General features: G+C 45.5%; 1 protein-coding gene across 14 annotated transcripts in view; it reads right to left on the reverse strand.

Annotated features, from left to right (window-relative positions):
• Positions 1 to 19,984, reverse strand: part of SZT2 (SZT2 subunit of KICSTOR complex) — an 84,481-nt gene that overhangs the window by 14,512 nt on the left and 49,985 nt on the right. For 13 of the 14 annotated variants that reach the window (XM_077334094.1, XM_077334103.1, XM_077334101.1 and 10 more), the window contains 14 exons: positions 17,937 to 18,011; positions 17,588 to 17,726; positions 15,706 to 15,811; positions 15,047 to 15,170; positions 14,193 to 14,345; positions 11,747 to 11,849; positions 11,458 to 11,575; positions 11,201 to 11,312; positions 10,663 to 10,781; positions 10,341 to 10,505; positions 8,760 to 8,844; positions 5,572 to 5,745; positions 5,237 to 5,410; positions 357 to 517 (listed from right to left, as the gene is read on the reverse strand). In XM_077334094.1, coding sequence (XP_077190209.1) covers positions 357 to 517; positions 5,237 to 5,410; positions 5,572 to 5,745; positions 8,760 to 8,844; positions 10,341 to 10,505; positions 10,663 to 10,781; positions 11,201 to 11,312; positions 11,458 to 11,575; positions 11,747 to 11,849; positions 14,193 to 14,345; positions 15,047 to 15,170; positions 15,706 to 15,811; positions 17,588 to 17,726; positions 17,937 to 18,011 — 1,808 coding nt within the window. The remainder of the gene's footprint in view (positions 1 to 356; positions 518 to 5,236; positions 5,411 to 5,571; positions 5,746 to 8,759; positions 8,845 to 10,340; positions 10,506 to 10,662; positions 10,782 to 11,200; positions 11,313 to 11,457; positions 11,576 to 11,746; positions 11,850 to 14,192; positions 14,346 to 15,046; positions 15,171 to 15,705; positions 15,812 to 17,587; positions 17,727 to 17,936; positions 18,012 to 19,984) is intronic. The other variant, XM_077334095.1, reaches the window with a different exon arrangement.

Here is a 19,984-nt window from a genome sequence, read left to right on the forward strand (position 1 = left end):
ATAACAAGTATGTAGTGGGGACTGACAGAGAGGTGGAAGTTCCTTAGTAAGTTTACAACAAAATACTTCCTGCCCCACAGAAAGTCACACCCTTGGCTATTATGCTGGATTTGCACAACTTGTAACCCCCCAGCTCAACGCCAGGACTTCCACAACCCTCTTAGGCTTTCTGCCTGCCTGGGGCTGCAAACACAGAAGGCTATTCAAGTGCCTGATTGGCCACAATATCTGTTTGATGACGTTTGGATGGGCAAGTTCCAAGCTGTGTAGGCTGTGCTGTCCACAGTGCATAGTTTCTGCTTTACCCGACAATTCCCACAACATATTCTACCACCATCTTCTCATGGGATCCTTACCAGCATGTCCCAGAAGCTGCGCCGGCCCATCTTATTGGTGGGAGTGATGGGCTCACCAGCAACTGCAGTGGGCCCAGTGAAGTGCAGAGGGTCAGGACAAACTTTCCCTCCAGCAAGCTGGATGAGCCCCTTAGACTCTGTCATCATCCTGCACAGGTTTCCTAAAAGAATATTGCCCATCCATTAGACAAATAATAGTATTCCAAGTTTTCTTCCTGATGGGACCCAAAACCGCCCTGCCACATTCTGCCTCACTCTCCAAAACTGTTCCAGGAGCTCCCTTCCCAACCCTGGAAAGGAACTCTCAGACAGTGACATACTACAAGAAGAGCTGCCTTTCTGCCCTGTTGGGTTTCTTGTTTCTGAGTTTGGCAGCAACATCTATCAAAAGGCATGCCGGAACAAGTTGTACACTGAATTGTAATGTTTTATTCTTATTCTGTGCAGTTGTGAGAGTGTGCAGTTTAAGAAGCTCAGAAGTGCTGTGTAAAATAAGTAATGTACTACAAAGGGTTAATTCTTCACAAAACAGGTAGCCTTGAGTGACACGCTGCTCCCACACATCTGATTGGTTAGCATCACTCAAGCCTTTCTGGGTCTGTGATGAATTAATCCTTCACAGTCCATTACCTGTTTACACAGCATTTCTGAGCTTCTCAAAGTGCAGTCCATCACGGCGTATTGAGTGGAGATGCTTGTTTTCATCTTCTTGGCATTGTAATTTATGATGATGTTTTCCTGGGATTGTGCCAAAACAGCAAAATTGGGTTTCAATTGAAAAGGTCCAAATAAGTAAAACAATGTTCAGTAGAAGCAAAGTCTTCATTTAGCTGACCAGGGTCAAGAAAAGTATCAAGAGTTCAAGACACTGACAACTTTATGGGCTAAAGCATAAATATATTGGCTAACTATCAGGATCTTACAGAACTGTTAGACCAATTACACAATGTCAACTCAATAGTATATCAAATCTAGATTCAAGTGCGTAGCCATGTTGGTCTGAGTCCAGTGGCACCTTTAAGACCAACAAAGATTTATTCAAGGCGTGAGCTTTTGAGTGCAAATCTGAGGAAGAGAGCCTTGAATAAATCTTTGTTGGTCTTAAAGATGCCACTGGACTCTGATGTTGTTTTGTTGTAAATCAAATCTAAATGAATTGAAAAGCAATCTCTACTTCCTTAACATATTTTAAAGAATATTATTACCTTATCTATGGTACACTATGAGCTCGACACAAACTGTGGACTACTATAGTTTAAGAAAACTAGATCAGTGTTAAAGGTTAGTTTGCCCTACGTGGTGAGGAAGGCACTTTTTGAGACTTCCACTGAAAACACCATTAGTACTGACTCAGCACTGCGTCAAATGTTCACTTGGATTCTTTACAATTTTTTACTTGACCTTCACTGCCATAGCTGAACTACTGCTCATTCATACTTTTCCCTTTTCTCCTTCATTTCATTTATCAAATGGTAGATGAACCCACAAGAGGTTCAGCCATACTGGACTTAATACTGACCAACAGGCAAGAGTTGGTGGATGAGGTGAAGGAGGTGGGGACCCTAGGGGGTAGTGACCATGTCCTCATAGAATTCCTTTTGAGATGGGGAGCCAAGGAAGCTTGTAGCCAGACGCGGATGTTGGATTTTCGTAGGGCAAACTTTAATAAACTCAGAGACATGATGAGTGTCATACCATGGACGAGAATGCTGGAAGGGAAGGGAGCATGTGAAGGGTGGGCGCTACTCAAACAAGAGCTATTGCATGCTCAATCAATGACTATTGCAGAAATACGAAAACACTGCAGGAGCTCTAAGAAGCCTATTTGGATGAACAGAGAACTTCAAGAGGAACTAAGAAAGAAAAGGAAAATGTTCAGGAAATGGAGGGAAGGACAGAGCTCTAAAGAAGAGTACCTACAGGTTACTAGGCACTGTAGATCAATCATCAGAAAGGCCAAAGCTGAGAGTGAGCTAAGATTGGCCAGGGAAGCCCATTGTAACAAGAAAAGATTTTTCAGTTACGTGAGGAGCAAACGTAAAGTAAAGGAGGCAATAGGCCCGCTGTTGGGTGCGGATGGACAAACTCGGACAAACGGAAGATGCAGAGAAAGCAGAAAGGCTTAGTGCCTATTTTACATCTGTTTTTTCCCACAGGTCAAAGTGTTTAGGCACATCTAGAGATGGCTGTAGCCAAAGGATAGTGTCTGGGTGGCAGGTTAACATGGATAGAGAGGTGGTCGAGAGGCATTTAGCTGCACTGGATGAGTTCAAATCCCCTGGTCCAGATGAAATGCACCCGAGAGTACTCAAAGAACTTTCCAGAGAACTTGCACAGCCCTTGTCCATCATCTTCGGAACCTCTTTAAGGACTGGAGATGTCCCGGAGGACTGGAAAAGAGCAAACGTTATTCTGATCTTCAAAAAAGGGAGGAAGGATGACCCGGGAAACTACAGACCAGTGAGTCTGACCTCTGTTGTGGGGAAGATAATGGAGCAGATATTAAAGGGAGCGATCTGCAAACATCTGGAGGACAATTTGGTGATCCAAGGAAGTCAGCATGGATTTGTCTCCAACAGGTCCTGCCAGACCAACCTAGTTTCCTTTTTTGACCAAGTAACAGGTTTGCTGGATCGGGGAAATTTGGTTGATGTCATTTACTTGGATTTTAGTAAAGCTTTTGACAAGGTTCCCCATGATGTTCTGATGGATAAGTTGAAGGACTGCAATCTGGATTTTCAGATCGTTAGGTGGATAGGGAATTGGTTAGAGAACCGCACTCAAAGAGTTGTTGTCAATGGTGTTTCATCAGACTGGAGAGAGGAGAGTAGCGGGGTACCTCAGGGTTCGGTGCTCGGCCCGGTACTTTTTAACATATTTATTAATGATCTAGATGAGGGGGTGGAGGGACTACTCATCAAGTTTGCAGATGACACCAAATTGGGAGGACTGGCAAATACTCCGGAAGATAGAGACAGAGTTCAACGAGATCTGAACACAATGGAAAAATGGGCAAATGAGAACAAGATGCAATTTAATAAAGATAAGTGTAAAGTTCTGCATCTGGGTCAGAAAAATGAAAAGCATGCCTACTGGATGGGGGATACGCTTCTAGGTAGCACTGTGTGTGAACGAGACCTTGGGGTACTTGTGGATTGTAAACTAAACATGAGCAGGCAGTGTGATGCAGCGGTAAAAAAGGCAAATGCCATTTTGGGCTGTATCAACAGAGGCATCACATCAAAATCACAAGATGTCATAGTCCCATTGTATACGGCACTGGTCAGACCACACCTGGAGTACTGTGTGCAGTTCTGGAGGCCTCACTTCAAGAAGGACATCGATAAAATTGAAAGGGTACAGAGGAGAGCGACGAAGATGATCTGGAGCCAAGGGACCAAGCCCTATGAAGATAGGTTGAGGGACTTGGGAATGTTCAGCCTGGAGAAAACGAGGTTGAGAGGGGACATGATAGCCCTCTTTAAGTATTTGAAAGGTTGTCACTTGGAGGAGGGCAGGATGCTGTTTCTGCTGGCTGCAGAGGAAAGGACACGCAGTAATGGGTTTAAACTTCAAGTACAACGATATAGGCTAGATATCAGGAAAAAGTTTTTCTCAGTCAGAGTCGTTCAGCAGTGGAATAGGCTGCCTAAGGAGGTGGTGAGCGCCCCCTCACTGGAAGTCTTCAAGCAAAGGTTGGATACACACTTTTCTTGGATGCTTTAGGATGCTTAGGGCTAATCCTGCGTTGAGCAGGGGGTTGGACTAGATGGCCTGTATGGCCCCTTCCAACTCTATGATTCTATGATTCTATGATTCTATGATTCATTTCCACACTAATTCACTTACTGAATACATTCCCAAGTACATTTATAGTCTCACCTTGTTCACACTGTTTTACATTTTCTAGTCCATTCTTTGTTTCAAGCATGCACAAAACCATCATACTAGTTTTGTCTTCAGTCATTAATTGGATAGTCTTTTTCATGGCATGTTTACAGCAACCCAGAAACAAATTAAATGGCATATGTACAACAACACCACACAGGTATATGAGGTCATGGAGTCTTAAGAAAATGTCCAGTCAGCCATTTAATGGGAAGCCATCTTTGACAGTCACTAGGCTCTTCTTCTGAAACTTTATAGAAAAATGTTCACTGCATTTTTAACAGCAGTGTTTAATAACATGTAAATCTTTCCTAGGGCAGCCAAGGGATAATCTAAGGATATTATGATTCTGCACTCTACTGTGACTTGGGATAAACTTTTCATTTCTTCCTGCAAAGTTTACAAATCATCTATAGTGACACTCCCAAGAGCTTCTTTTGTTGCTGATATATTTGCAACAGTAGCGTTTGGTTCTGAAACGTCCAGTCCTGACAGTAACACGCACAGTTTTATGGAACCTAGCATTTCTATACTGAAGCAGATTCCTGTTTAGACATGGGAAGACTACATGGGTAAGAAAAAAAATCTGGGCCTGGTAGTGGTAACCAGTACCCTTTTTGACTGAATCCAAATTTCTTCACCACTTAGGCTCAGGAAAGGTGAGTTAACAATGTTTCAATCAACCAACAAATAATGCCTTGAAAGCTGTTTCTTGCTGTTCCGTGTTGTGTCCAGCTACCTGGGGCTTTGGAAAAGGCAGCACTACCTCTATACAAAGCACATCAGTGGGCCAACATACCCTTGTGCCATGGCATGGGGGGAGGGGTGGTGCCAGGTTGCATGACACCAATAGCACTGCCCTTCCCCCCTGCGCTGCAGCGCTGGCCACTTTGAGCTTGAATGGTTGCTTCAGCAGCTGAAGTGCGCAACCCTACTGGGGACTCAAAAGCAGGAAAACTGCCAGCTCCAAGGTAAGCCCTTACCACACTTACCTGGCTCCTCTGGCTCACTGGGAGGCTCCACACATAATGGATTGGGAAGGACACGGAATTCCATGATAGCATCACACAGGGCATGGCGCACAGCACTGCACAGCCTCTCCGACAGTTGCAGCAGGCTGATGTTGCCCTTCTCCCAGATATCCAGGCGCACCAGAGGACCGATTGCTGTGAAGGAACAGTCAATAGGAAGAAAACATAGTTTGGAAAGGGCATAGGATTTGTGCTGATTCCCAGGGGCCACCTAATCTCCCAGAACCAAACAATGAAAGACACAGTTGCCCAGTCCCACCCTGCCCAGAAAGCAGGCAGTGGCCCTGTCTTCCCACCTGGTTGTGATGTGCCAGGCTCAGCCTGATACTGGTTGATCGCAGTCAAACTCTCAAAATCTGCCTCCTGAAGGAATGATGTACTCAGCAGGGAAGTGGGTGGCCTCACCCAGCGAGCTAAAGAGATGGGATTTCCATGGCTGTCCACAAAAGACAAGGCAATGCATGCTATCCCTGCAGGAGAAGTAAAAGGCCTGCTTGAGTCCTAAAGCCTTCAATCCACAATGATTACATGCTCCTCGGAGACAGCAGCCTTAAGGTACTTGTTACAGACACACAGCCTTCCAGGGGGTGCAACTCAAGGGATAAAAAACATTGTGCGTAGAAACACGATCATAAGCAAAGATGGAAAAAACAGCCAAGGGGTCAGCGCTGTTGTGGATTCATATGTGCATGGGAAAGGAAAAATCAACCTGCACTCGCTGGGAATGTGCTGTAAGCTCTCATTGGCAGAAAGGAGACATTCATCGCAGGCTCAGCAAAGTCCAACCAGCAAAAGCAACATGGGGACAGAATATAGATCACTTCACTCCCCTCCAGGTATTGCTTCCTAGTTCAGCAGAAAGTAGCAACTTCTACCCCTTGCACTGTGCCAAGAGGAGGGTCTGGTTCATGCTGCTGGGTATAATTGCCTTCATCAAGAGTTCCTCTGGAAACTAGAAAATCAATCAGTGAATAAATGGAATGGTGCCATCTGCTAATCCTCCTGACTTCAGGAATCCAATGTCAATGATCAAACGAAAGACAGGCAAGGTGTTGCTCACCATAATCTCTTACCCAGTCAGAAACCGACATTTCCGTGCTGGCAAGATTCAGGAAGGAGCTCTCATAATTGGTGGGCAGAATCAACATGCAATAACATACTAGGCCTCTAAACAAGAAAACTGGCACTCCTCAAAGACAAAAGGGGAGGACTATATTAGAGGAGATGTATTCTATGTCATCTCAGCCAGACCCATCAAGAGAACCTCTGACTCAGCAACCCCCACCCCAATCTCCTATCAGCCCTACTTCTGCTCGTGGCAGGCTATGCATGTCAAAAATGCTTACCATGTGCCTGAGGAGGGAGGGAAAGCCTATGCTGGGCAGGTAATAAAAGTCCATGGAGATACAAGCCCCAACAATCCTCCCTATACCAAACAGCTGTCAACTCCAGACACTGCTGAAGTATGTCCAGTATTACCTTATTCCAAGGAGGCAACTGAGAAGAGGCAGAGCAAGCAAGCACAACAAGCAGTTTCAGCTGTTTCCTGGCCAACCACACAACCAATTAAGCTGTAAGGGACCAAGTGGACATTACACTCAGTGGTCTAAATAACTACAGATTGAGCCATATGATCTAGATACCAGCTATATGCCATCAGAGAGCACAGAAGGTGCTTGCTCAATAGCAAATGCCAGATGGCTCAAGTAGGATAGATAAATCCCCATGCTACAGCTAATGGAAGCAGTGCCCCCCTGCCCTTGGTACCCTGCACTAATATGGCATGAAGGAAATATTCTGCCTGCTTACCAACACAGCACACCAGCAGCACAAAACAAAACTCATGTCCTGCATATCCAAAAACGGTCAGTAGGATCAGTAACCTCAGCTGGCCCATAATCCTGTCACTTAATGCAATACTCATCCTCGTGGAAAAAAATTCCTTATCAGCCTCAAGTCATGAAGCGAGGAACCAGAATGTTAAAATTTTACGCTCTATGAATGTATTTAAATTTCTTTCACAATCCGTAGAACTTTTTGCCTCCACATCTCTTTTAAGGAGACATAATGCAAAAATTCTTCTAATTTTCATACAAACTATAGTAATGGTAAAGTTTCCATCGTTACTTTAATAGCCACTGTGAATTCTTGAATCTACACAAAGAATCCTAGCTTCTTGGGGCTGGCAGATGGTGAGATCTAAAATGACATCTACTGGATAATATACATAGGAGCGGAAATATGGGAGATACAATAGGTACCAGAGCAGAAGCAGAAACCACAGCAGGCACAAGGTCAGGAGAAGGATGGGAGCAGCACTGGAAAGGTTCAGTGGAACGTTGGAATCTACAGGAAGCTACCTTGAAACTGGGAAGGTGGAAACAGGTGCTGCACAAGATCCAGCATGGAACCTACATGACAGAAGAATGTTCAGACACACTTTGAACTGATGTGCTGCCTGTACAACCAGACCACAGTGCAGGTGGAAAGAGAGACAAGTGGATGTGGGGGGGGGGGGGAGAAGCATACACACACACATACACACTCACAATCCTTATCCATTTTTGTTCCTCTATATATTTGTGAAACAGCCTAGGGGGTGGGACGTGTCCGGTTGTCCAAGTTGGAATAGGGCCAATCAGGGTGCAGCCAGCTTTGCCCTGATTGGCCCTGTCCCTGCAGTTCCCGCCCTCCATCCCTGGACTCTAGTCCCTTTGCTCTCAGATGCCTCAGCAGCAGGTAAAGGAAGAGGGCCCTGGGCACAGGATCGTGGTGGAGGGCTTGCTGACGAGGGCTTCCCGGCCTGCTGACTGCCTGCTAAGGAGGGCCTCCCAGCCTGCTGACTGTCCTGGCCCTACTAACGAGCTGGCCAGCCCCCGCCCACCCCACTTGATCTGGCTGTGAGCTGCCGCCCAAAGCCACCTTAAGCTGCCTGGTCAGGGGCCAGGGGAGGGGACAATTTTAAGGCCCGTTCTTAGGAACAGGCTTTGAAGCTAGTATCAGCCCATGATAGCTTCTATGACCCCATGGAATGATAGTATCCTTAACCCTGCCCCCTCCTAGGGTAAATGTATGTTTGAACTCTGCCTGCTTGTTAAACAAAGAGCCCTGGTATATCATTTTCAACAAAGCTGTCCTTGTCATCTCATTTCGCTCTTCATTGCCTTGGACAAACTCCAGTGGACTGTGTGATTATTACTGAGCAACAATGATGCTGCCTACACAACTCACAAGGCTTCTCAGAAGAGGAATTTCCATCTAAAAGCTCATCTCCATCCAGTTGTTGACCTCATACCAGACAAAGGGGGGATGGGGGCCTTCCAGTAGATATTTGATCTGCATGGACTGAGAATCAGGTAGATGTAGTAACACCGGGCTTCTGGTAAACTAGCCCATGTGAACAATAAAGACCCCGAAAGGACTCTTCCTCTACAGGCTGCTCCACCAGAAGATTTAGGCTGCAGAAACAAATTATGCTCTTTACCTTTGCCCCCAGTGCCTTGGCCTCCAGGTTTATTGTACAGGTAAAGGTCCAGGTCAGGATTACTGCTGTTCTGGTGGAAACAGTGCTGAAAAGCAGGGCAAAAACTTTTTAGAACATGGCTAAGAGATAGCAAGTGGAGAAATCAAACTTCTTAAAAGAGGATTTTGTTAGCAGAATAATTACATTTCATCATTTCTTAACATAGCTAAACCCCAGCTATTGAATTGCAATAAAGGTTCATAATAGAAAGTAAGCATTTACCCTTAGACATAAAAATTGCTCTTGTTACTTTTCAGTGGTGGGGAATGACAGATCTATAACATTTTATCCCACTTTTCTGCTAAGCAGCTCAGGATGGAGTACATAGTTCTTTGTTCCTTCATTGTATTCACATTGCTGAGATTTTTCAAGTAATAGGTTTTGGTGGGTGACTTTTCAAAGTGGAAAATACAACAGTAAGCCCTTGAGATGGTGTTGGATAGATAACAAATTTAAAGCCAACAGTGTCCTCCTGAAAAGAGGGGGGGGGGGCTTTATTTAGCTGGCAGTGAGTGGTTTGGTTTAGTATCTGCGGAAATTTAAACAGCAGATAGTGCTATATTTCTTTACAATTAAAAATTGTAATTACAATTATAATTGTAAAAATTACAATTAAAAATTGCTATCTGACTGGATCAAACAAAAACAATTTTTCCTGCATCAGACAGTGGGAATAATTTTTTTTCAGTTGTGATAAAACCTCAGGACAGTGCTGCAAAACATGTCCTGACAAGCTGGGCTCTAATAGTTTTTAATGGTGATCAGAAAAGGGAAAAGACAATCTAGCAGACATGCTTGAATGAAGAGGAGACAGATGGAGATCAGGTTTCCTCCTAAGGCTGTCATTCTTTGGCCTGGTGACAATTATATCAGGATCAAAACCCAAGCAGCCCACCACCATGACATTCAAGCAGTTCATTTTTCTATCCACAAAGTTGCAGTTTGGTACTCAAGCCCTAGCCCAGATCATCCAGGATAGCCCAATCTTGCCAGATCGCAGAAACCAAGCAGCGTTGGCCCTGGTTAGCATTTGGATTTGAGACCACCAAGGATTTCCAGGGTCACTAGGCAGAGAAAGGCAATGGCAAACTGCCTGTTAATCCCTTGCCTTGAAAACTCGAGGTTGCCATAAATCAGCTGTGACCTGACGGCACTTTACACACACCTAAACAGATAATCCAAAATTGTTCCAGCCCAGGAAACAGATCAAAAATGGTGCTAGTTTTGAACCCTCCGAACTAGTGAGAGCTTTCAAGAGGAACATGCATTACGGCAATGAACAAGGACTAAGTTTACCATATTCAAGTGTGAAGGATACATTTCAAGTTGTGAGAAAATTTCTTTGGAAAGGCACATCTCAAGGAGTGGCTTGCTATTATACTGTGAGGCCCTTGCACAATTAATGTAAAGCAAGCCCAACTATTTCCCTTGGTCAAACACTGGAGAATATACACTGAGACAACAGCAGCCACCCAAGGAGAGCTTGCTTGGTTCTCTGCCTCAGCTTCCACTGGCCCTAAAAATCCCTGCACAGGTACTCACCTTGAAGTGGTTCTCTACATTGCTGTCTGTGTACTTGGGTGTGTGCAGGAAGATCAGGAGGTTCTGTCGCAAGTAGCAAGCCACAGCTGGGAGCCAGGGCAGGCAGGATTGGGGGAGAGTAAACTGCAACACTGCCGTGGGTGGGCTGCCTGGGGGCTGTATGAACTGGAGAAAGAAGAACCTGTCATTGGTCAGGTACAGGAACACAGCCATCCCAGAAGCCTGCAAATTTCAGTCAAGAAACAAGGCACTTGACTGGAAGGAAGAAAAATTCTTTGGGGAGAAAGGCTTTTTACAGTCCTATCTTGGGCATAGCCATTACCTCCACATCAGCTGGTGTAAGCTTGCAATTCCGCACGAGCATGACTGTGATGATATCCAGGGTGGCCTCATCCAAGCGCCTGCGCAGCACTTTTACCAACTCATCTGTGATCTCCGGTCCTCAGAGAGCAGAAGAAGGGTTGTGGTAAGAAGTCATCCCCTGGCTCAGCATTGTGCAGAAGGTAACATGTCCTTCTTTTATTTCAGCCAGTAAGACAGTCTTTTGGCTTATCAATTTTCCTGTCTATACAGCTTGCTCCACTATTCAACAGACCACCCAGTGAGGCAGTTGTTCTTAAAGTTTAGCTTACCTTCACGGCTTTCATCTATTACATTAAATAAATCACAGGTGGGCTGACATTGGGAAAATAAAGCTGATGGAATAAAACACTTCCCCTCCCTCCAAAAATATCAGCCCCCAAATCCAGTGGCAGTCTTTCTTCTTAAGACCACAAGAGACAAGGCCATTTGCAACAAGGCTTCTGCGTATCCCCCTGTTATTTTCTTCAATTGCTACATTTAATGAATCTGTGGCTCACCTGCCGGTGACACCCCATGAACCAGTAGCTGGATGTGTCTGTCCACCTGGCTCACAGGACGGGCGGAGTCCACACTACGGCAAGAGGCTGTGTCCAAGGAGGAACGAGAACCCTATCAAGGAGAGTGGAAGAAGCTTGAAAACTGAATGCAAGCCCCTCCTGGAATAAGAGCAGAGCTCATATTCTATCCAACCCCCTCACCCCCCATTCAGGACACTAAAGGTGCAAGAGGGTCCCGTGAGAAAACTGAGACTCACACTCAGGTCCTCAATAGATGTGGGCTCCTGACTGCGTGAAAGTGCCAGTGAACGGCATGCAGGGCTCGGGATGATTTCACCTTCCCCGCTTTTTCCACTAGAGGTGGTTTCGGACAGCCTAAGGCAGTGTGCAAAAGAAAAGGAAAGTCAAGGTGCTGAGCTTAATCCAAGGCCATCACTGAATCAGCAGCAGCAGAGGAGGAGAAGGGACTGTGTCTCCTCTGCTCATGGTGTGGGAACTGAGAGACAGAAATATGTCTGAGCTATGCCAGGGCAGTGTAACTCTTACCGCAAGTAGAAAACAGACTTGGTTGAGCGCTCCTGATAAACAAACATATTCTTCCTGTTGACAACTGAGAAGGCATTGAGCACAGAGCGCAGGGCTTGGATGGCTGCAAGGAAAGAGAGAAACCGCTAATTACCAGAAGGGCCGGTCCAGCATCCCACCCACTGGTAGCTCCAGCACAAACGCTGCCACGCCAGCCTTCAGTGTCACATCTCTATAATCAATGCAGCTTACTCTCATAACTGACTCTGCTCATTGTCCATCATAATGATAAGGCTATGGAGTTTCCCATAAAAATGGGTATCTTTAATAAAAATATCAAATCTGCACATATCTTAAGCAAAACCATTAGGAAAAAATTCTTTGTTTCAAATGGGTTTCTTACAAGTAGTATCTAGTGCTTTGGGGAGTTTTCTTACATTTTTAGACAGCAGTCTTAAAGGCAGTTTTTTACATAACTTTTTCAGGCTGCAAGGAGATGACTTAGAGTTGGAAGATACTTCCAGGGTCATCTAAGTCCAACCCCCTGCAGAATGCCCACCCACAGTGACTCCAATTCCATGCCCATATTATGCCCCACAAAAAACAGAATCCTTGCCCCCCCTCCCACCACCCAGGCCTTTTTTACTATTACATGGTTACACTGCATAGAGTTTGTGACGAAGCTCGCTTTACTTTCTGGATAAAATTGCTTTTCTTTTTAAAATTATTATTATTATTATTATTATTATTATTATTATTATTATTATTATTATTATTATTATTATTATTATTATTATTTAGATCTATTCCCCACCACTCCCCGTAGGCTCGTGGCGGGTCACAATAGTCTTATCCCCATTAAAATACCCATTAAAAGACTTTAAAAACAATCCCAACATGGCAGAAGCTCTCATTATTCCCACCCCTGCTATCAGAGCGGCAGGAAGGGTGGGGAGATCTAACTTACTAGGTCCAGGGGGGGAGGGGAATGCTGGCACTCATTCGTTGACCCCGGCCTCAACCAAAAACCTGGCAGAAGAGCTCCGTCTTGCAGGCCCTGCGGAAAGCTGGTAAATCCCGCAGGGCCCGGGAGCTCATTCCACCAGGTAGGGGCCAGGACCGAAAAGGCCCTGGCCTTGGTCGAGGCCAGGCGCGCTTCTCTAGGGCCAGGAACGATCAGGAGATTCTCCCCCGCCGAGCGTAGAGCCCTGCGGGGGATATAGGGCGGTAGGCGGTCCCTCAGGTATGTGGGTCCCAACCCGCGTATAGCCTTAAAGGTCAAAACCAGAACCTTGAACCTGATCTGGGCAGCAATTGGCAACCAATGCAGCTGCCTCAGCACAGGCTGGATATGGGCCCTCCAAGGTGTACCAGTGAGGACCCGAGCAGCTGCGTTTTGCACTAGCTGGAGTTTCCGGATCAGAGACAAGGGTAGGCTGACGTAAAGCGAGTTACAGAAACCTATTCTGGAGGTGACTGTCACATGGATCACTGTAGCCAAGTGGTCAGGGGACGCTAGTAGGCGCTAGTAGTCGGGCCTGTCGAAGATAGAAAAACGCCTGACCCGCTACTCTCTTGACCTGAGCCTCCATAGTCAGGGAGGCGTCGATGGTCACCCCCAGATTCCTGGCCTGGGGCGCAATGGTAAGTTGCGCTCCTGCCAGGGTGGGTAGGCGCGCTGCCTGGTCCTGCCCTCTGCCTCCCAGCCACAGGACCTCCGTCTTGGAGGGGTTGAATTTCAGGCGACTCTGCTCGAACCATTCAGTCACTGCTTCCAAACATCTTGGATTCATCAACTCACTCTTTCTCTATGATGACCTAGCCAGTATTCCGATTTAGTCCATTCTCATAACCAGTCTTGACCCCATTTATTATTATTATTAATTTATATCCCGCCACTCCCTTGCACCACTCCCATTTGTTAATCTCACCACCCTTCTAGCAGTTACTTGTGTTGCTAACAGGCCACAGCCAAGGAGGCACTACAGCAGGGCAGGTCTTCCTGCCTAGGAACATAGGAGAGTTCCTTAGGGCAGTGGTCCCCAACCCCTGGTCCAGGGACCGGGACCAGTCTGTGGGTCAGTCAGTACCGGGCCGCGGCTCCTCCTCGTCTTCCTCCCTGGCTGCTGCCTCGGGGGCTGCCCTTCCACTTTGCCAATGGCTCACATGTGGTGCTCTCCAGCAGCCACCATGGCTGGGGCTCCCCCTCGGCGTGGCACTGAGCAGCTGCTGCTGGCAGCGCCCCCCAGCGGGCGGCGGGAAGTCAGGGGCGCCGGCGAGAAAGCAAGCGGAGCAGGGGCTCAGGCGGCGGCGACGTCCCTCGGCAAAAGACTACCGCCCCCCCGGGCCTCAGTAAAATTGTTAAGTGTCGACCGGTCCCTGGTAATAAAAAGGTTGGGGACCACTGCCTTAGGGGATCCCTGAAATCCTCTCTACTAGGAAGTGTTGCCTGCATTCAGTCACCCACCACGCGCAACACCCATGTTGGGCCCCATCTTGAGCCGCGAGTGAACATGGATAATGGTGCTCCAGACTGCAACACACGCAAAGTGTCCAGGAATGAATTGCATGGTAGCTGCCAGGTAGTCGCGAGGCTGGTAGCTTTCCTCTCCAGGGTAGTCTGCACAGAGAAAAAAGATAGTCAAAATGCAAGTTCTCTAACAGCCAGCCCAGCCATTCAGCACAAACTTGCCACCCTTTCTTCCTTCATGCTTGCCACCCTTTCTTCCTTCATGCTCAAGAAATAAAGGTCTCTTTAACTACCCTGACAAAGGAACCTACTGGTACCATGGTGATAAGTATTGGAGCATATCTCTGTTTATGGGGCAATGAGAAGGATTCTCCAGACATCATTACACAAGATACTAACAGGTCACAACCAGGAAAAAATTAGAAAATTTGCGCCTGTCATTTCATAGGGTGCCTGCCCCTCCAATGTCACCAGGAAGGACAAGAGGACACCACAATAACAACAACAAAAACTTTCTTTTTACAGCCTTCCCTTCCCAGTTGGCTCAGGGCAGTTAATGACAGGATTTATACAATTTATACGGATAAAATAGCTTTTGGGACTGTTTAAATTGAATTATATTGCTGTTCTGAGGGCAGGGAGATCAGTCACTGCCCCTCTCCTGTCACATTCTGATTTGGGCAGGAAATGCCACCTCCAGACAGGAGGGGGAGGAATGCTCCAGCAGTCTGGAAAGCTGAAGAACTCTTCTTTGTGGCAGGCCCGTACATGCACAGCCCAATGTGGGATTCTGCAGAAGCCACAACGATGAATAGCATGTTTTGTGTATGGATATTGCTCATAGCTCTTACCATCAGGCCCAGTGCGCTGCCGGTAGGTGTATGGTGTCTCACTTTTCCAGATGTCCTCCTCACTCTCAGCAACCAATAGAGAATTGCAAATGTGACTATCATGTAGATCCTGTAGCAATAGCCGCTAAAGACAATGAAAGATAACAGCAAAGATGGAATGGAAAGCTTCTTTAACAAGTTGCTCTAGCCATAGTCTCTGCTTCTTGGTAGTGCTGGCACAATATAAAGCAAAGTCTGAAATTATACTTGCCTTATGTTAGAACCTAGATAGTTGTAACTGCATAAATTGAGTACATTTACTCAACAATACAGTACAATTGTTGAGAGCCCACTGACACAGGATGGGTGGCAGGAAGCCTTAAATTTCTACATTAAAAATGTCAGTTCCCCAGTCCTCTTGATTAAGGTCAGAAGACAAATCAGTTTAAGAGCTCTGAGATTAAAATAGATCTCATTATAGTTTCTCATATGATTTGCATAATTCTTAATTTACTTTGCTTTCAGTGAAATGACACAACGTAACCTCTCCGGTTACAGATCCCTGCTGTTTCACCTGCGCTTATCTTTTCTTGCGCTCTGGTGACCATACTCATCCTGGGAATTAGTAGAAAGATACTTCTAAAGAGACAACAGCAAAAGCATGAATGTAGCACAGTTACCTGATTAACAATGCGGCAGATCTCTCCGACTTTTTTCACCACACTATTGTGAAGATGTAAGCACTCCCCTTCCTCATTCAGGGTTGCTTTCACCGCACTCAAGCTGCTGTGTCAAGAAGAAAAGAAAAAGTCTTACAGAGTCAGAAGGCCCTGAGAAGCTCCCATGTTTGCAAGCTACAGGATGTACAGAAGAAAGATAACCATTTGCTATGACATATCTCATAGTGAAATCCTAAGGACAGCTTATGGGAGTAAGCCCCCTTGAATAGACCTTAATAGGATTCTGGGTATACATGTTTAGGGTTGTTCTGTCAGAGACTCAACATAATGACATACCATATATACTCGCATATAAGCTGACCCACATATAAGCCGGGGCACCTAATTTCACCACAAAATGCTGGAAAACCTTATTGACTTGCATATAAGCCGAGGTTGGTGTTTGGATAGTGGCTTTTCCCCCTCCCCTCCCTTCAAGGCAGGATCTTTCCCCCCCCTTTTCTTCCCACCCTCCTTCTCCCTCTTTCCCTTCCTCCTTCCTCTTTCCCTCTGACCCCTCTTGCCTTTTTATATCCAATCCTTCTTTTTATCCAATTCCCTTCTTCTTAGCTGGGTGTTCTGTTCTTTCCATTGTCCATTGCTTCCTCTAGGGGCTTTTCCTCCTTTTGCTCTCTGCTCTCCCTCTGAGACAGAGACTTCAGAGCTTCCTGCAGCAGCAGCATGTACTAGCCTCGTGCTAGCACCGTTAAGGCAGTGAGGGGGGGGAGGCGGAGACTGCTCTTCCTCCCCTCCCACTGTTACTCCTGGGCTTCCTGTGTCTCTTCCTGCATCTGCTTCTTCAGTTTAGTATACTTGTCTCCGACCCCCCCGCCCTCCTGTCTTGTTTGGCAGCTTTTTTTATACCTGTATATAACCCGAGGGGGACTTTTTCAGCTTCAAAAAAGAGCTGAAAAACTCGGCTTATATGCGAGTATATATGGTATGTTGAAAAGTTGAGCAATGACAGTTGTTGAGAGCCACTGACACAGGATGGGTGGCTAGCTGGTCTCAGTATAGAGTTTTTTTGTAACCCACTTTTTACTACCCAAAGTATTCTCAACGTGGCTTACAATCACCTTCCCTTCCTCTCCACACAAGATACCTGTGAGGCAGGTGAGGCTGAGAGAGCTGTAAGAGAACTGTGACTGACGGAAGCCCCCCCCCCAAGCTGGGAGGAGTAGGGAATCAAGCCCAGTTCTCCAGATTAGAGGCTGCTGCTCTTAGCCACTACTCCACACTGGCTCGGCGTAGGTCATACTCCTATTCTATTGAGGAATGGAATCCTTGAGGGGGGAGGGGAGGATGGCACTGTCGATAAAACATTCTAGGAGATGCTATAAGGCCACTTTATTGGTGAAGGCTTTTAATCCAGTTTAAGTTGTAGGCCTTTCCTTTTGGAGGAGGGTACATGGGACTTTACTGCATTTTGTATGTTTTTAACTTCTGTAACTACAAGCTAGTCCTGAGCCACAAGGAAAAAAATATATTAGATTCAATATTTTACTACAGTTTACAATATAAACAAATTGCACTGTCACAGAACAGCTAATGTTAGCATTGGCCAGAGCAAATGACAGCACAGCGCAGAAGCCAGCTGTGGTCCTTAGCGAAGATGAAGTAAGGGAAGGATTAGAGAGGCCTCTGTATAAAAGCCACAGTCTGAGCCTCTGGGGAAGGTAGTATATAAATATAATAATTAAATAAATATAATAAATAAATAGCATTGGAAGGGAGCATGCAGTTCATCTAGTCCAACCCCCTGCTCAATGCAGGACCAATCATCTTCTTTTGAATCAATCCTGCCTAAGGACTCTTGGAAAAGGAAAGAAGAGGAGACAGTTACCGTGTGTGAGAACAGACTTCCACCCGATCCTGGTGGATTTTTATGATCAGCCAGAAGTCAGGCATGAGAGGGCACTTGGATTCCAGGTCACTCATCACTGCCTCCTCACACTCAGAATCACTGCTGCCACCATCATACCCTAGAAAAGGAAATGGGCACACACACCCAATCTTGTGAATGGCTTGACCAATCTATCCTTATGGAAGGCTGATAAAAAGGCCCTTTGAGAGCCCCTTGCTAATACAAAGCCAGTGCCTAGGCCCTAGTCAAAGAAATCCTAACTGTACCTATCCCACAAAACACCTTTCTCTTCGTTTCTGCACAAGGATGATCCCATTCATCCACTCACCTAGGAGATCAGAATCCATACTACCCTGACTGGATACCAGGCTCTGCACCCGACTGGGATGCTGCTTCCCACAACCTATAGGGGAGAGAGGTCAGAAGTTCTTGACAAACTGCCCTCTATGACATTTTGAGTCCCCTAATCTCCTTACTACAAGTCAGAGATTAATCTCAAGCCCTTCAACTGGGGGTTTACAGGCCAGACATCAACAAATAGGCTTTCAAAAGAAGGAGGCCAGCATGACACAGTTGTTTTGCTTCCAGTCGATAAAAGAAGCTGGACGAGACTGACTTGATGAAGCAATGCAAGTGCAGAAGCCTTTTTAGTGCTTATGATCTCATGAACCCAACTGCACTAAAAGGGCTTTGATAGCAGAAAAATCAATATTGAAGCAGAGAAACAAGGAAAAAGACTTTAACAGACACCCTTTGGAGAGGAAGGGCAAGGGCGAGTCTTTGCAAATACAACCAAGCTTTAACAACTGACACTTTAGACATCTGAAAGGTACATTTTTCTTCCGCAAGCAATTTAAAATGCACCTCTGCATTGCTTCCTACAACATACAGCCCTGGCAAATGGTCTAAGTTATAAAAAACAGCCGATGTCTTTGCTGTCTTAAAAATAATGTCATAAGAATAATGATGAGAGTGAAAGCAAGAAGACCTTAAGGTCTGGGCAGAATTTGCAAATTAAAAGAGAGAACCTGCAAGGGCCAATTTCAGTGTGAGCCTTTCAATTTCTGAACGGCATTATACACAAGAACTTGAATGCCATTAAAAATAGCAGGTAGCTGAACTGCACAAAACAAAACATTTGACAGAACAATAACTGCCTTGAGCCTCTGCACACAAGGCAGACCAGGAAATAAATAAAACCTATTTAAAAAAACAAGAAAGAAGACACACAGAAAAACTCAGCAAAGCATGCAGCAATAGGTAAGGCAGCTGAGTATAAGACTGAAATAAGTCCCACAGGTTTCACCCAAGCTCAATACATGGCCTAAGCAGAACAAAATGGCTGACAGTTTCTGAAGATCTTTACCATAAGCCAAATTTCAAAATATAAAACAACCCACTTGAAATATTAGTACATATTCTAACAAGAGCCAACTTGCAACTTCGTAGTCATGGCAGAAAGATGAGAATCCATACTGGTTTGTCATTACACAATCCCCAAATCCCCCATCAATCACCTGTAGTTTTACCACATCAGCTGGAAGGACTTGTTTCACTGTGGCACACATGTCTATGAAAAATACTCTCAGTTACTGTGCATGTGTGTGTGTGAAGTGCTGTCAAGTCACTTCCAACTTATGGCGACCTTATGAATTAATGACCTTGTTGAAAAAAACTGCCAGATTAGTTATTCGATACTATTACAACTTGCTGTATATCATAGAAAGGAACAGGAAACATTTAGGCACTTGCACTTGGGTTATATGGCCACCAAGATTCTAAAAATTTTATATCATAGGCAGATTTTTTTGCATAGTAAGCACTGCTTTGTAACACTGTAAACACTTATAGTAACTGCAGAATATGCTCTTTGTGAACTTCCATGAAGTACTCAATATTAGCCACCAATGGAAGGCAGTAGGAAGATCCCCTGTATTAATGTTAACAGGAACAACATGGAAAAATAATGGAAGTAAAAGACACCTGGCTAGGGAAGCTTAAAAAGTATACAAAGAGCACCTTGGATTAGGGATGCAGACTGCCAGGGTCAGATGCAAGAACAGGTTTGGTTGCACACTGAAACCCCATACACAGCTGTGCACTTTTCTTTATGCGGGATTTGGCTCACAGTGGAGATCTTTAAGTGCTGGGTACTTGTTAGTCATTTCCTTTTCTCCCCAAGTAATCCCATAAATAATACCCTAGGGCAGGCTTTCATAACCAGGGCTTCGTGAAACCCTGAGGTCCCTTGACAGCCCTGGAAGGGTTTCCTGTATGAGGGGGAGTTAATTTTTTTACATATTTTTCAAATTTGTTAAACATTTATTGGGTGACCCCCCCCCCCCTAATGGCCAATGATGGACCTGGAGGTGGTGG

The sequence above is a fragment of the Paroedura picta genome, chromosome 4 (assembly GCF_049243985.1).
Source record: "Paroedura picta isolate Pp20150507F chromosome 4, Ppicta_v3.0, whole genome shotgun sequence".
Classification (NCBI taxonomy): domain Eukaryota; kingdom Metazoa; phylum Chordata; class Lepidosauria; order Squamata; family Gekkonidae; genus Paroedura; species Paroedura picta.